Here is a 13,104-nt window from a genome sequence, read left to right as displayed (position 1 = left end):
TTTACCTGAAGACCCAAAGTGGTCTCCAAGGGGCCTTGAAGCGGCACCACAGGTGTCGCGGCTAGCTGCGAATTAGAAGGTTCATAGTCCCTACTGATCCATGACTCGAGTGCTGGCAATTGCAAGGTGACCCGCTTACAGTTTTTTGCCCCTCATGACATGATGGTGGATGAATCTTCGAGCGCTTCCTTCTGGCTTCATGCTATCCTTGCTAGTAATCACGATAAAGGGATCGTGATAGGAAGGCCTAAAGCACTAAGCTGCTTTCCCAATTGACATCCCCTTGGTTCCACTCATGCTGAGTGGTGCAGCTCAAGTCTCATAACTGTAGAGGACGGCAATCTAACAGTTAACAAGACCTCGGTCTCCATACATAGTCCCGGAGATAAGGACTTGTATATTCCAGACCCACGTGGTGACGCTAAACCTAGTGCCAAGACTCCATTAATAGTCAATTTGGGGAAAACGTCGTTTGCTAGCATGTATGTACTCCTTTGGTCTTACTAGTACCTACACTTTGACGTCGCGGTTTCTTACGCGGGTAGGAAGTCATGGCCAGAGTTACTGAGCCAAGAAATGAATATATGCTTGTCTTGGTTAGCCTGCAGGGTTTTTACTATGGCAGGTTCTACAAATTTTTCCGGATGGTGAATAGGAAAGGTGAAATATATATAGAAGAGGTTGCGCTTCTACAAGTTGTACTAACTGACACTGCCAAATCTTTTCCTTGAGGCAATTAACAAAGTCGCACTAACCGCTTTACTGCTGTCTGATACTGAAATTTCAACATGGCTTCGAAGTCGATGCACTTAGGCCATGCGGCAAGCACTAGCTTCGTTGCTTCGTTCACGCCTTCATAAAGTCTCAATTTTACACTAAGCCCCGTCGAGCGCCAGCCAAAACTGATCTGTCGGGTCAAGTTGCAATCGTCACCGGCGGTATCACAGGATTAGCATATCACTGTGCATCCCATCCGCTTTCCCTGAAGCTCTCACATCTTATTCTCACAGTGCGGTCACCAGAAGAAGGCGAATGTGCCGCCAGCAAGCTACGCGCCGACTATCCCACCGCAAAAATACTCATATGGTCGCTCGAGATAGTCTCGTATTCGACCATTCGGGCCTTTTGCCGACGGGTCGATAACAACCTCCCACAACTCGACGTCGCGATTCTCAACGCAGGTGTTGTCCAGGAAGCCTTCGGTCTCTGTTCCACGGGCCATGAGCGGGTCATTCTGGTAAATTAGCTTTCAACATTTCTCTTGGCAATCCTCATGCTTCCCATATGCAAGAACAAGGCGCCCCGTGGTAACCGGGGCCGCCTTACGATCGTGAGCTCTGGGACAGCTCTGGTTGCGAAGCTGCCCAACCGGGATAAGCGGCCGTTGCTGGCATCTTTCGACGATGTCAATGTCCAGCCGTGGAATTCAGTCGAGCGACACTTCTCGTCTAAGATGCTAGGACACTTGTTCTTCGTCCAGATGCTCGAGTATCTGAACTCCGACGATGTGATTGTCAATCTGGCTGAACGAGGAATGCGTAAGGGCTCTGAGTTGCATAGAGGCGCCAGGGGCTTCGCCGCTGTATTTTTGAATACCGTCAAGGCGCTAGCTGGACGTAGACCCGAGAACGGAGTATGGGCGTATGTCGACGCTGCAGTGGTGAAGGGGAACGAATCCCACGGATGTTTCTTGATGGACTGGGAGACACACCCGTAAGTGTAGCCGTGGCTTTACGTACGAACATTGCTAACTCAACAGCTCCCATGCAGATTTACTAGACTCGCCTATCTTCTAGAAGGACAGCCTACCATGGATGCGCTTTGGGAGGAGACCTTGGGCCAAATTTGATTTTGCTGGGGCACGCGAGATCCTAGAGAAATACAAGAGAGAAACGCCTTGAAGCTTGTAGAAGGTGTCATGGGTCGTTCGCCTCTTTCCTTCTTCTTGGCGTGTCTACTTTGCAACTCTGCATCTTTCTTCGGCATATCTGTGATATCACCTAGTCAAGTGACTCATGCACATTCAAGTTGAATCATCCTACATGCATATATTACTACCGTCTGTAACAAAGTTCTGCAAGCTATCATCCATATTGAATAGAATATACGTAGTCAATCTCCTATACTTGGCATAACCCGTGAAGCGAGCGACACCATGACCTCCATCTATATCTGTACAACAAGTTCCGTAAACCAACCAGTAACCCTAAACAATTATCTATAGACCCCTACCATAACCATGATATCCTGCCGATAACCTCTTAAGCCAAACCTCCCACCCCAAATACCCAAACCCATACAGCCTCCTAAAGGCCCATCAAAAAGAACCGCAACCCAAACAATACAGAATAGAGTCACACAAACGCCTCACCCCAACCATCCACAGCTCCCATCACACCACTAAACACCAAACACCGTCATAACAGTTCCACAGCCTGCACCACCCGCCGCCTACGAAATTTCCCTCCCCCCCCCTTGCATCCTATACTCCCCCCACCACCGAATACTAGGTAACCCCCACCTGAACCAAACCCAACACACCTAATAGCAAACCAAACCAACCTAACTACCCAAAGCCATCGTATACAAGTTCACAATCAAAATGACTCTCAGATCCCTCCTGAACCGCTTTACCAAAAACCCGCAGACCAACCTAGCGACTGAAATCTCTAAAGAGGCAGAAATCACAGCACAGCCCGTCCCCGCACGCAATCCCGCGAGGGAAATAGCCAGGAGCTTTCTCAGCATTATATCTCAGCTGGGTGGTGTGCCGCCAATGATTGATGATTGGGAGTGGAGGCAGGGGTATCCGAGACGTTCGGGGTTGGGGCGGTATGGGAGGTGAGTTTCTTTTTCTTCTCTTTTGTTTGGGTTTTGAAGTGCTGATGGGGTTTAGTTTGTTGATTGGGGAGGATGTGGATGATGCGGTTTGTCTTGTGAGGGGGAGGACGGTTTATTAGTTGACTGAGATTGGAGTTGATTTTGAGGGATGTCGGTATGTATCGCTGCAAAAGCGGTTTTTGGCTTTGGTTAAAGGGGCTTGAGCGTCTTCTGGTTGTTTGGATATGATGATGAGATACTCGGTTGTAGATTTGGATAGTAGTTGAGTACTAGTCGGTACTGCTTGGTGTTACTCAATATGCATGCTAGGTATAGGTTGCTGAGATAGAGATATGGATAGATGCAAATGCTTGGATTGTGCATATATGGTATTGGAGGTATCTCAAAATTGACTGACACGAAATGCCGATAGCCAATCACGGCCTGCTAAAAGAACTACATTTACAGATCCCTGAAGACATAATCACGTAGTCTAGATTGAAGTAGTTACAGTTCGTCTTTAAAGATTTCTTCGCTGCCCTCTTCCTCGTCCTCAACCAGCGGTTGCTCTGGCTCGTCCTTCGGCTGACTCTCCGGGACTTCCTTGGTTGGATTCTTCTTCTGCGGTTCTTCCGGAGCATCCTTTGTCTCAGCCGACTCCGCCTCGGCGTTGGCTTCTTCTTCCTCTTCTTCGTCGGTGTCCACGATGCCTCTCAACCCGCGCTCTCCATTAGCCGTGACATGTTCCAACGTCCAGTCCTTGCCCTGAGCGAGCTCTTCAAGTCGGATCTTCAACGTCTCAATCTTCTCCGGGTCAAGGCCCAGTTTCTCTAGCTCGGCTTGGGGCAACTGGAGAACTTCGCCGTTCTCGCGTTTGGCCACCACCTCCACCTTCTCTTCTCCAGCGGATGCCACACGTCCTTTCTCAATCTCCTTGCCTTCAGTGCCTACCAGCTTCTTGGCGCCAACCTCAATGTCGCCGACAATGGGGTACTCAGAAATCGTGGTCGCCGATTCAACCAGTCTCTGCGCCAGGTGATGGTTCCGCATAGCCTCCCAGTCAGGAACCTGATCCGCAGCAAGAACCTCACGACATTCAATCGAATGCACCTCCTCTTGCTGGGGCGGCAGAAAAGCAACATCATTACACAGACGCGGCGTATAAATGACCATCAAATAAGAGCAAGTGGTAAGTTCCTTAATCCACCCGATGCGATCCGTCGACTGAGGATGACAATGAAACTGCACCTCAATCTTCCGAGGCTTCCCCGTCAAATCACACCTCGTCCCACCCTCCAATCGCTGCACCAGATACCGCGACCCTCCACTGGTCTGCAGCTCCGCCACGTCCGTCGTCGCCGCCGCCGCCGCCGACGCCTTCTTCCTCTCATCCTCCCCCTCCTCCTCATCCGCACCGCGGGGAAACCGACCCAGGATAAACGAATGCGTTGTCGGATCCTCCATGGGCGGATAATTTGGAATCCCACTCCCCGAAGGCAACGCATGGAACTGCTTAATCTGCTTCTTGTAGCAGAATGAGTACGACCACCATCCGGAGATATAGTACATGCATTTCCCCTCCATCTCGCTTAGAAGTTCTAGGCCGCGATCCGTCGCGCGAGCTAGCTCCTGCTTCTCCTCCGCTTCGTCAGATTCCTTTGTTCCGTTGTTGCCCCGGTCATCGATCTCCACTTGTGGGATTTGGCAGAGGAAGCGCCGGCCTTGCAGAATTAGCTCCTCGTATGTGAGCGGGGGCTCGCCATTCGGTTGAGGACTGGGATTCTGGAACTCGGCGCTGCGGTCTTTCAGGGGGATTTGTGACTTTTGGAGGGAGTTTCCGTCGTGGTGGTTGATTATTTGGGGGTTGGCTTGTGTGTGGAGGAGTTCTTTTGCGTGGGTGTCGAGGAAATATTCGTCTGGGAATAGGACTTGGTACTATGGAGTGGTTTTGTTAGCGATTTGACTGGGTTGTAGGCCCACTAGTAGTACAAGGGAGAGGGAGATGTACTTGGGGAAAGGCGAGAAGGTCATCGTGGATATTGAAGACTTTCTTGGCGGCTAGTGCTGTAGAAGTCGCCCACGCTAATGTGAGCAGAGACGCCACGATGCGGTTACGCTGAGCCATGGTCGCGATGTGTGTCGGTAAATGTCGGTATGATGGTGTTGGTTGGCTGGGGTGTGTTATGGGGTTGCGACGATCTGGCCTGATGAGAGAACTCGGGACGGGGATTGGAGAGCCAAGGGGTTTGAAAAACACAAATTTATTGTTTGGAGTATGGACAGAGAAAGGACTGATGATTCAATTGGTCATGACGGTACTCTACTGGAAGATCAAGATGCTGGAGGGAAAGCCCTCGCGGCGGTTGAACGCAAAGCAACATGACAGTTGTGAAGAACATCTAGTTAAGTTGCGTTGAGTTGGAGTTCCCGTCTTATCACCACGTGCCCTGGACTAGAGCCAGAAGGGAATAAACCAAGTCTCACAATGGAATTTTAAGGTTGTACGTATACACTGTAACTCTTATGTTAACATTGATCGAATGACTTCATATTTCAATGGCTTTAACGGAGCTTGACCTCTACGATCCTGAGTACCTGCGGCCGACCGGTATGGCGCCAGGTATATACTCAATGCACGCCGGATAAATAATCCATGTCCTAGACCACCGGCCAAAACAAATGCGGATATTCGAACAGCATCTAGAACTCACTCCATTGAACTGGTTTCAAACATGAGGCTCGTACAATAGTCATAAGAGTTTCAGTGGCCAAAAACTCAGCCATGACTTAGCATTACCTAAAACCACGGTACTAGTAGGATGTATACTACAGCGGACACCTGAGGAATGAACCTGTGGGGGGGTACTGTGAGGGAAGAGCCAATGAGAGATAAGCAACAAGTCACTAAGCGATTGGAAATCCATGATGCAAGACCCGAAGAGGCTTAGCGCCTGCTGACCGGGATCTTTGTAAGCTCCATCTCATCGTTGATCTACTGCAAAGATGCCAATATTGAGATGCTTATCAGCCGATTATAAGACTTGACTAAACTGTCGTGTTCTAATGGCTCCAGTTTTTTCTACAAGTTCTCGTTCATCATCAAGCCAGTATAAATATCCCCCCCCCAGCGCCGATGAGACTCCTTCTGTCGTTTTCAATCGCAATCACTGCAATCATCCTATCGCTATATTCTAGCCATCTTAAAGCGCTAGTGTTCCATATACAACAGAAAGTGTCCACCCGACGAAACAGCACCACAACCACCCCAATTCTTCCAGAACAAAACAACGCAGACTCCTTCCCAGTCACTATAACACTCCCAACCAATAAAATGGCTGTTCCTCGCGCAATCCGCCAAGTATTCCTAGCCATCGAACAAGCCGAAGGCGCCGGGGCCCGAGTCCGCCGCTCAATTGGCACCCCCAAGCTCCGCAATTTCAGCCCGTTCCTCATGCTCGACCACTTCACCGTCGGTAAAGGCGCCGGCTTCCCCGACCACCCCCACCGCGGCCAAGAGACCATTACCTACCTCCTGTCTGGCGGGGTCGACCATGAAGATTTCGCCGGCAATAAGGGCACTATTGGACCCGGCGATTTGCAATTCATGACCGCCGGTCGCGGAATCATGCACGCCGAGATGCCGCACGAGAATCCCGACGGTAGCCCCAACGTCGGCATGCAGTTGTGGGTCGATCTCCCGAAGCATCTCAAGATGTGCGAGCCGCGCTACCGGGATCTGCGCGCGACGGAGATTCCCGTTGCGACTGTGGATGATGGTCGCGTGACGGTCAAGGTTATCTCCGGGCAGTCGCATGGGGTTGATTCAGTACGTGATCTCGCCTACACGCCCGTCTGGTTGCTTGATGTCACGATTCAGCCCGGCGGGCGTATTGCGCAGCCGCTGCCTAAGGGGTGGAATGCTTTTGCGTATACCCTTTCCGGGAATACGGTGTTCGGTTCGAATGATGCGACCAAGGTAGTCAAGGAGTTCCATAATGTGGTTCTTGAGCAAGGCGGAGATTACGTGGAGGCTTCGGTGCCGGATAATGCGGAGTCGGAGTCGCGGTTTATTCTGGTGGCCGGTCAGCCCTTGGACCAGAAGGTCGTGCAGTATGGTCCGTTTGTGTTGACCAGCCAGGAGGAGGTGTACCAGGCTATGGTGGACTATCAGACCGCATCCAATGGGTTCGAGAGAGTTCGTGGATGGGAGAGTGAGATCGGCAAGCGAATGGCGTTCTAGATTATCATGGGTTTGATGAGAGTTTTCTGTACTGTATGACGATACTCAATGTGGCGTTTATTTGTTATCTGCTGTAAACATTGAAAATGTTGTGCATGGATACGGTGTTTTAAGAAGTCCAATTCCAATAGAAGCTTAATAATGTTTGATGATATCTCCACCGTTTCGAGGAGGCTGTGCGAAAGAAATCGGTAGACATAACGGGATGAGTTTTTTCGATTCATAACATAGATTTGAATTGATATCACTGGTGCACAAGCCAAAAAGAATAAACAAGTCTAGGAGATGCGAGATTAAAAGAGGAAAGAGAATGGTTCCGGCCCCTGTAAAGAAAAAAAAAAAAAAAAATACAGACTCGAACGAGCCCCCAAAAGAGTACCGCTTCCACAACGTAACCGCGTTGGCCTCGGGTCACTTCTGCTCATGGCCCATGCGAAGCTTACAAATCATCGTGATTCAACAGCTCTCATTCACTATCTTACATAACATGGGTATGCCATATGGGGTACACATGGGTACTCGGCTTCAGGAGGCTGACATTCTGCCAGATACTGGTGACATGCCAGGGAGTAAACGTCGCTTATTTGGCGAAGTGGAGGTCATAGCCTAGCCATCTACGTGCGTTTACGCCCGCAACGTCTAGGCCTGGGGTACCGTACGTCAAGGGGGCATAGAACCAGAACCCCCAGACGGTAACAGTCAGGATAGAAAGGGTGGCGATCCAGCCGGCAACAAGCGACTTACGGCTCATCCGCTCCTTGGCCGTGACAAAATGACGGGGACCGGCAGCCTTAGACTTGCCCGACGGATCAGCGTCGCTATCAACGGGTCTCAGCGCGGGGACCGGCTGAAGGTTAAAAATGAACTCAATCAGAGCGCCCGTTACTAGGCAGGAGGCAAGATGAGCGGGTAGGTAGTGATGCAAGAACCGCTGACGGCCCATCAACCAGAAGGGGAAGTAGTGGGCTCCCCAGCAGAGGAACAGGAAGCCGGTGCTGTTGTACAGACGGGAACGGGCGCCAAGTCCCCAAACTAGTGTAGGTTCTGTTAGCTTTCACATGGGGATTTGCTGGGCTGCAGATTTACTTACTTTCTTCAACGGCATCAACACCACGCCGGAGAGAAAGTTGGTCGGCACCGATCACACCAGCGAAAACAGCCAACAGACTACTAGCAATCCACCAACCGATTGGGTTACCTAGGAAATAGATCTGCTCGCGAGTATCGTTCTTGGTCCAGAAACTGACGCCGCGCAGGAGGAAGGGCCACTGGAAGGGTTCGCTCGCGTACGGGTGGCTGCTAGTCAAAGCATTGTTGTGGAAGAACATGGCCCGTTGGAGCTCCAGATACTTCCGAAGGAACGGCAGATGCTTGACTTGGCGCTCTTCCTTCTGCCTGCGAGGGCTGTCTTCCTCTAACGACTCGATCGATTCGGCAAACCACAGATTGCTGGCCTGAAGCACGTTCTTGTTACCGTTGATCTCGGCTTGCTTGAAGCCCCACTCAGGCAAAGGAGTCGTGTGAGTCCACATGGCCACTCGGGTGGGATAATGGATCAGTTTGAAGTGGCTCGACAGAGTCTTGAATTCCTGATTTGCCTTGCCATTCTCAATCCTGATTTCAAACAGGGTCTCGTTGCGACGCTCACCAGCGGCCACATCCTTGGTCACCGTCGTGAACTCTTGGTTGGTCGGGTAGTAGGGGGATGCAACGTCATGGGTTAGGAGAATCGAGTCAGTACCCAAGTGCAGAAGCTGGACAAGATCACCATTGCGCACACTGTGGCCCTCGCCATCGTTGTCCTCTAGCGGTACTGTGGGAAGGATCTGCCATTGGTTGTTGGTGTCATTGAAAGGGTAGCCCGTCACCTGTTGGCCCTGACTGGAAATACGCCCATCGTCATAGCGGAGGGGATACGTCTCCCAGTGGCTGTGCAGGAAGACCTTAGTATCCTTATGGCGAATAGTGATCGCGTCATAATATTGGATTCCGATCGCTTCGGCCGCGAGGGCGTTGTCGCTTAGGGTTTCCTGGAATTCGGGGGTCATGAAGTCGTCACCGGGCCCGGAGCGGGTCAGGATGGCAAAGTGGACCTGGAACCAGAACAGATAAAAGAAGAAGGGAACCACGATGAGGGCAAAGCCGCGGGCTACAAAATGCTTGGTCCACTCCACCATGCTGAGAGCGCCGGTGGGACGCCTGATATCCAACAGATTCCACAAGTCGATCATGACCGCGGCGCCGATGGTCACGAAAGTGAAAACACCGACATACTTGGTGGAGATGACACAGCTCATAGACACACCGGTCAACAGCAGCCATTTCCACCATTTCCGGCCAAAGGGTTCGTGGCGCAGCTTGTAGAAGCGAACGTAGCACAGGATGCTCAGAGCCATGGTGATGACCAGAGTGGCATCCAGTAGGATCAACCTGTCCTCACCAATGTGCGCATTGTCAAACAATACAAGGCCCGCGGCCAGAACACAAGCGGGCAACGAGTATCCCGACTCCCACATAATCAAGAAAACAATAGGGATTGTCAGCGCGCCGAGGGTCGCGGGGAGAGCGCGAAAAGCGACATAGGGAACTTTGTTGTCGATGTACGAATCGCCAATGTTTTCAAACAAGAAGTGGCCATCATAGCCGATAAGCCACCCCACCGCGGCGAAGAGAAGCTTGCCGAACGGAGGGTGAACATCGAAGAAGTACGTGCGCTGCAGGTAGTACGAGGCAAACTAAAGAACATGAGCGTGTGAGAAACATTCGGCCACTCTTCGGGGTACATCTGACTTACCTTTCCGAAGTGCACCTCATCAAACACGACTTCATTGGGGTAAGAAATGTTCCAGAACCGGGTGATGAATGCCAGCACAGTCAGAATTGTTATGGCCAGCCGATAATCCCATTCTGACTGCGGCTTGGGGGTTGCACCCCGGTTGGGAGGAAAAGGAGAGGAGATATCGTCCGAAGGCCCAGGGGTGGTCTCCTTCTTTCCGCCTCTTTTTCGGAGAGACGGCGAAGAAGATGAGGACATTCTCAGCAAATCAAGTACGCGAGATATTTGAAGATAAAAAAAAGTCACCTAATGAACTGCCGAGGGAATAGGTAACAATTGGTTAGTTAGAGCAGAAAGAATATAAGCTGCAAATTACTCTCCATGCGATAACCTACAGGAAAGTAATCAAGCAGAGAACATTATATAAAGAAAGAAGAAAAAAAGAGGGAAAGGCTTGTTGTCGGGGAGAGGGAGAGGAAGTTGAACACTTGATTGCGTGTCTTCATCCCCATACAAACGCCGGAACGGAACAAGGCGGTCATCCGAACTTTATCCCCATCCAATGGCAATTACACACTCCGTTTGGATGCTGAAAGGGGGCACGTTCTATATTTACTTCTCCGGTTTCACGCGGCATTTGTTCATTAGTCTTGGTTTCATATATCCATGAGGAAAACTGAGAAAGTGATCAAATGAAAATTAAAATAAACTAGAGACACGCAAGAAAAAGCGGGAGAACCAAAACAGAAGAAAACAGAAGAAAACAGCAAGAATAAAAAAAATTAGTAACAGTGGGATATCCAATGCACCATAATAATGACACTCCAACGCTCAAACATCATGACAGAATGCAATATTATACACAAATCAACTCGGTGAGTCTCCAAGAAAGAAATGCTTCGTAGACTGCCACATCCTAATCATCATCTGACACATTCAACAACTCCAGTTCCGTTTTCACGAGCGACTGAAACTCGGCCCGAGTAATCCCAGTAGCTCTCGCCAACCGGAAGAGACTCTTGACGTTCGAGCTGATATGTTGCTTGACCCCAACTTCGCATGCAGACTGATTCTCTGCCTCTAACTCGAGCCGGGCGACTGCCTCTGAGCTGGTAGACGAGGCAGACGAGGGCCGTGGATGGCTCAATGCCATGTGCGTGTCCCCGTTACCATTTACATGCGGCGCATTCCCCGAAACCTGGCTATCGGCATGGGGCTTCAGAAGGTTGGCAAGTAGATCTCCCGCTAGAGAGGAAGGCCCGAGGTCGGGTTGTTCTTCAGACGGGTCATGGCTGTCCATCGCAGGCTGCACATCGGCATATTGCGAGAAGTAGGACGCTTCCGACACATCCTGCCGTGCGTCAGGAGCAGGCGTCTTTGCGGATGGAGTCCTGCCGGGTGTTGCATCATACTGGGCCCAGTAATCATCGTCATCGTCTTCCGCGCCTTGGGCAGCTTGCTCCTCTTTCTCCGCTGCTCTTAACGCATCCTCCATCAAGCGTTCCTTGGAGTGTGAATTCGCCTCCGCTATCGATCTCGACCAGGTGCCTTCATTTTCCGTATTCCCTTCATGCGGGAGAAGTTCTGCGACTCGCCACCCGGGACCGCCACCCTCCGTGTCGTTGGGGCACCACAGATAGACGGCCTGTAAGCGGTAGTCGGGGAGTAGGACGCGACACTGTAGAGTCTCCTCATCAACGCGCTTGTATTCCACGGGAATATCATCGGGCAGTTCAATCTCCCCGGAGACTGGGTGCGGTTCGAAGGTCGTCTCATCCACCACTGTTTGAAGACGCTCCGCTTGCCCGGACTCCCAACATAGCAGTCGCAACCATGATTCGGTCGAAGAGGCCGGGAGGGAACTGAGTACCTGCACTCGCTGGCGTAACACGGGCGACAGGAGAGGGAGAAGGATCGGCGGGGGTTGCGGCGAGACAAAAGCCGTAGGGAGGCAAGCCAGTAGAGGAGGGAGGAGGGTACGAGGCTCAGGAGGGGTGATGAGTTCGACCATCGTGACTGATAGGGTGTTCCAAGATAGAAAGAGCCGTCTAGAGCTCGGACTTGAGGGAAAAGAGGGGAGCCCGACCAGCCTTCGGAGAAATTTGGTTTAATCACTGTGTTTATTTACTGCCAAACACACTTTTTCCCCCCCCGGGTTGGCGGTGAACAACAAATTTTGAATGAAGAGAAAGAGAGAACGAAAGAAAGAATGTAAGAAAGAAAGAGAGGAACTCCTATAAAGATAAGGACAGGCACGCCTCAGCGATCCCGTTAAGCCAGCCCAGTAGTCGGGGGAAGGGGAGGAGAGCGCATGGTCTCGAATTGCTTGGTCTCCCTTTCGCCCGAAGAAAGTGAAGGAGGGGGTTGTTTCCATTGCGTGGGTCAACTCTGTTCTTTGCGGGGTTGTGACTCCGTCAGGTCAGCCATCAATTCGGTTCCTGACAGGCTAGAGAAATAGATTAACTGAGTAAGCATTCGGACATTCCTTTTCGTCCCTTTTAAGGGAAAAAGCCAAGAGACTCGGATCGACGGGTATATTTCAAACTATCCGCAAATCCATATATTCGAAATAAGTATTCAAGGTATAAAACCTAAAAGAATAGTTTGGCTACTCATGATATTGTTATATAGCTATGTGAGATATAACATAACATAATAGATTCTTTGACTTTCTCCCATTGTTCGATTGATTGAAATGCTTATCTCACGCTGACCAACCATGTGACCTGGCGTGTTTGCAGTCAAAACAACCCATTCTAGACCCATGTTTTCCATTCCTCACGCAAGGATTTTCCATTATATGAATGTATAGTACTGTGCCTCTGCCCGTGTCACAATGTCTTCGATTATTCAATAGACCAATTCTTGTTTCTCACTGCAATTATTACCCAAAAGACACGCCGGACTAGTTTCCCGGACTAACAGTCGCACGTCGTGCTTTACCCCCCTGAGGAGCCAACGCAAGTTTTCTTTCAGCTGAAGTGGCGAACATATTTAAAGCGACCTCGGCACCTTTGTTGAGTCGTTATACAATACGTCTAGTGGGTAAAAGGTGCGATTGGGTGCTTGCCGTGAGGGTTGCATTAGTGTGCAGATAACCTACGCGCAATCTTGCCGATAGACCACCATTCCAAATTGACTCATTTCTCTTTTCTTTTCTTGATACCTTTTCGGCATTGAATGACCATGGAACAGTAAAGGTCAATTGTGAGACTAGTCTAAGGAAAAAGGGGTAGCGAAGAAGACCAAAGGGAAAAAAAAAAAAAGA

At 50.5% G+C, this 13,104-nt stretch overlaps 5 protein-coding genes across 5 annotated transcripts; 2 read left to right on the top strand and 3 right to left on the bottom strand.

Annotated features, from left to right (window-relative positions):
• Positions 1–551: 551 nt before the first annotated feature.
• Positions 552–1,849, top strand: BDW43DRAFT_296960 (uncharacterized protein; the record flags this gene model as incomplete). The annotated part of the gene is made up of 4 exons (XM_032044299.1): positions 552–596; positions 833–1,186; positions 1,247–1,713; positions 1,771–1,849. The coding sequence occupies 4 exons, from the start codon at positions 552–554 to the stop codon at positions 1,847–1,849; spliced, it is 945 nt and encodes a 314-aa protein (XP_031904811.1).
• Positions 1,850–3,034: 1,185 nt separating this feature from the next.
• Positions 3,035–5,382, bottom strand: BDW43DRAFT_262737 (PRKCSH domain-containing protein). Its single transcript, XM_032040456.1, has 2 exons — positions 4,829–5,382; positions 3,035–4,755 (listed from the first exon to the last, which is right to left on the bottom strand). The coding sequence occupies exons 1-2, from the start codon at positions 4,943–4,945 to the stop codon at positions 3,328–3,330; spliced, it is 1,545 nt and encodes a 514-aa protein (XP_031904810.1). The 5' UTR covers positions 4,946–5,382; the 3' UTR covers positions 3,035–3,327.
• An 80-nt stretch (positions 5,383–5,462) lies between these two features.
• BDW43DRAFT_262734 (pirin family protein) lies at positions 5,463–7,408 on the top strand. The gene has a single exon (XM_032040455.1). The coding sequence runs from the start codon at positions 5,954–5,956 to the stop codon at positions 7,058–7,060; it is 1,107 nt and encodes a 368-aa protein (XP_031904809.1). The 5' UTR covers positions 5,463–5,953; the 3' UTR covers positions 7,061–7,408.
• Positions 7,409–7,412: 4 nt separating this feature from the next.
• On the bottom strand, positions 7,413–10,463 carry pmt4 (dolichyl-phosphate-mannose-protein mannosyltransferase). The gene is made up of 4 exons (XM_032038440.1): positions 10,232–10,463; positions 9,855–10,150; positions 8,151–9,795; positions 7,413–8,092 (listed from the first exon to the last, which is right to left on the bottom strand). The coding sequence occupies exons 2-4, from the start codon at positions 10,092–10,094 to the stop codon at positions 7,641–7,643; spliced, it is 2,337 nt and encodes a 778-aa protein (XP_031904808.1). The 5' UTR covers positions 10,095–10,150; positions 10,232–10,463; the 3' UTR covers positions 7,413–7,640.
• Positions 10,464–10,595: 132 nt separating this feature from the next.
• BDW43DRAFT_262729 (uncharacterized protein) lies at positions 10,596–12,432 on the bottom strand (the record flags this gene model as incomplete). Its single annotated transcript, XM_032040454.1, has 1 exon — positions 10,596–12,432. A coding segment is annotated over exon 1 (1,091 nt), but the record flags the coding sequence as incomplete, so codon positions are not given.
• Between the last annotated feature and the right edge of the window lie 672 nt (positions 12,433–13,104).

This window comes from Aspergillus alliaceus, assembly GCF_009176365.1.
Source record: "Aspergillus alliaceus strain CBS 536.65 unplaced genomic scaffold BDW43scaffold_4, whole genome shotgun sequence".
Taxonomy (NCBI): Eukaryota; Fungi; Ascomycota; class Eurotiomycetes; order Eurotiales; family Aspergillaceae; genus Aspergillus; species Aspergillus alliaceus.
The sequence above is the reverse complement of the archived record's forward strand: the minus strand, read 5'-3'. Positions and strand labels throughout refer to the sequence as shown.

Bases quoted from the DNA above. Each gene is read 5' to 3' on its own strand.
- BDW43DRAFT_262734 (XM_032040455.1), top strand. From the start codon at position 5,954: ATGAGACTCCTTCTGTCGTTTTCAATCGCAATCACTGCAATCATCCTA.
- BDW43DRAFT_262737 (XM_032040456.1), bottom strand. From the start codon at position 4,945: ATGGCTCAGCGTAACCGCATCGTGGCGTCTCTGCTCACATTAGCGTGG. The intron at 4,756-4,828 runs GTACATCTCCCT...ACCACTCCATAG, and splicing joins ACCTTCTCGCCTTTCCCCAA to TACCAAGTCCTATTCCCAGA.
- pmt4 (XM_032038440.1), bottom strand. From the start codon at position 10,094: ATGTCCTCATCTTCTTCGCCGTCTCTCCGAAAAAGAGGCGGAAAGAAG. The intron at 9,796-9,854 runs GTAAGTCAGATG...CATGTTCTTTAG, and splicing joins ATGAGGTGCACTTCGGAAAG to TTTGCCTCGTACTACCTGCA. The intron at 8,093-8,150 runs GTAAGTAAATCT...AACCTACACTAG, and splicing joins TGTTGATGCCGTTGAAGAAA to TTTGGGGACTTGGCGCCCGT.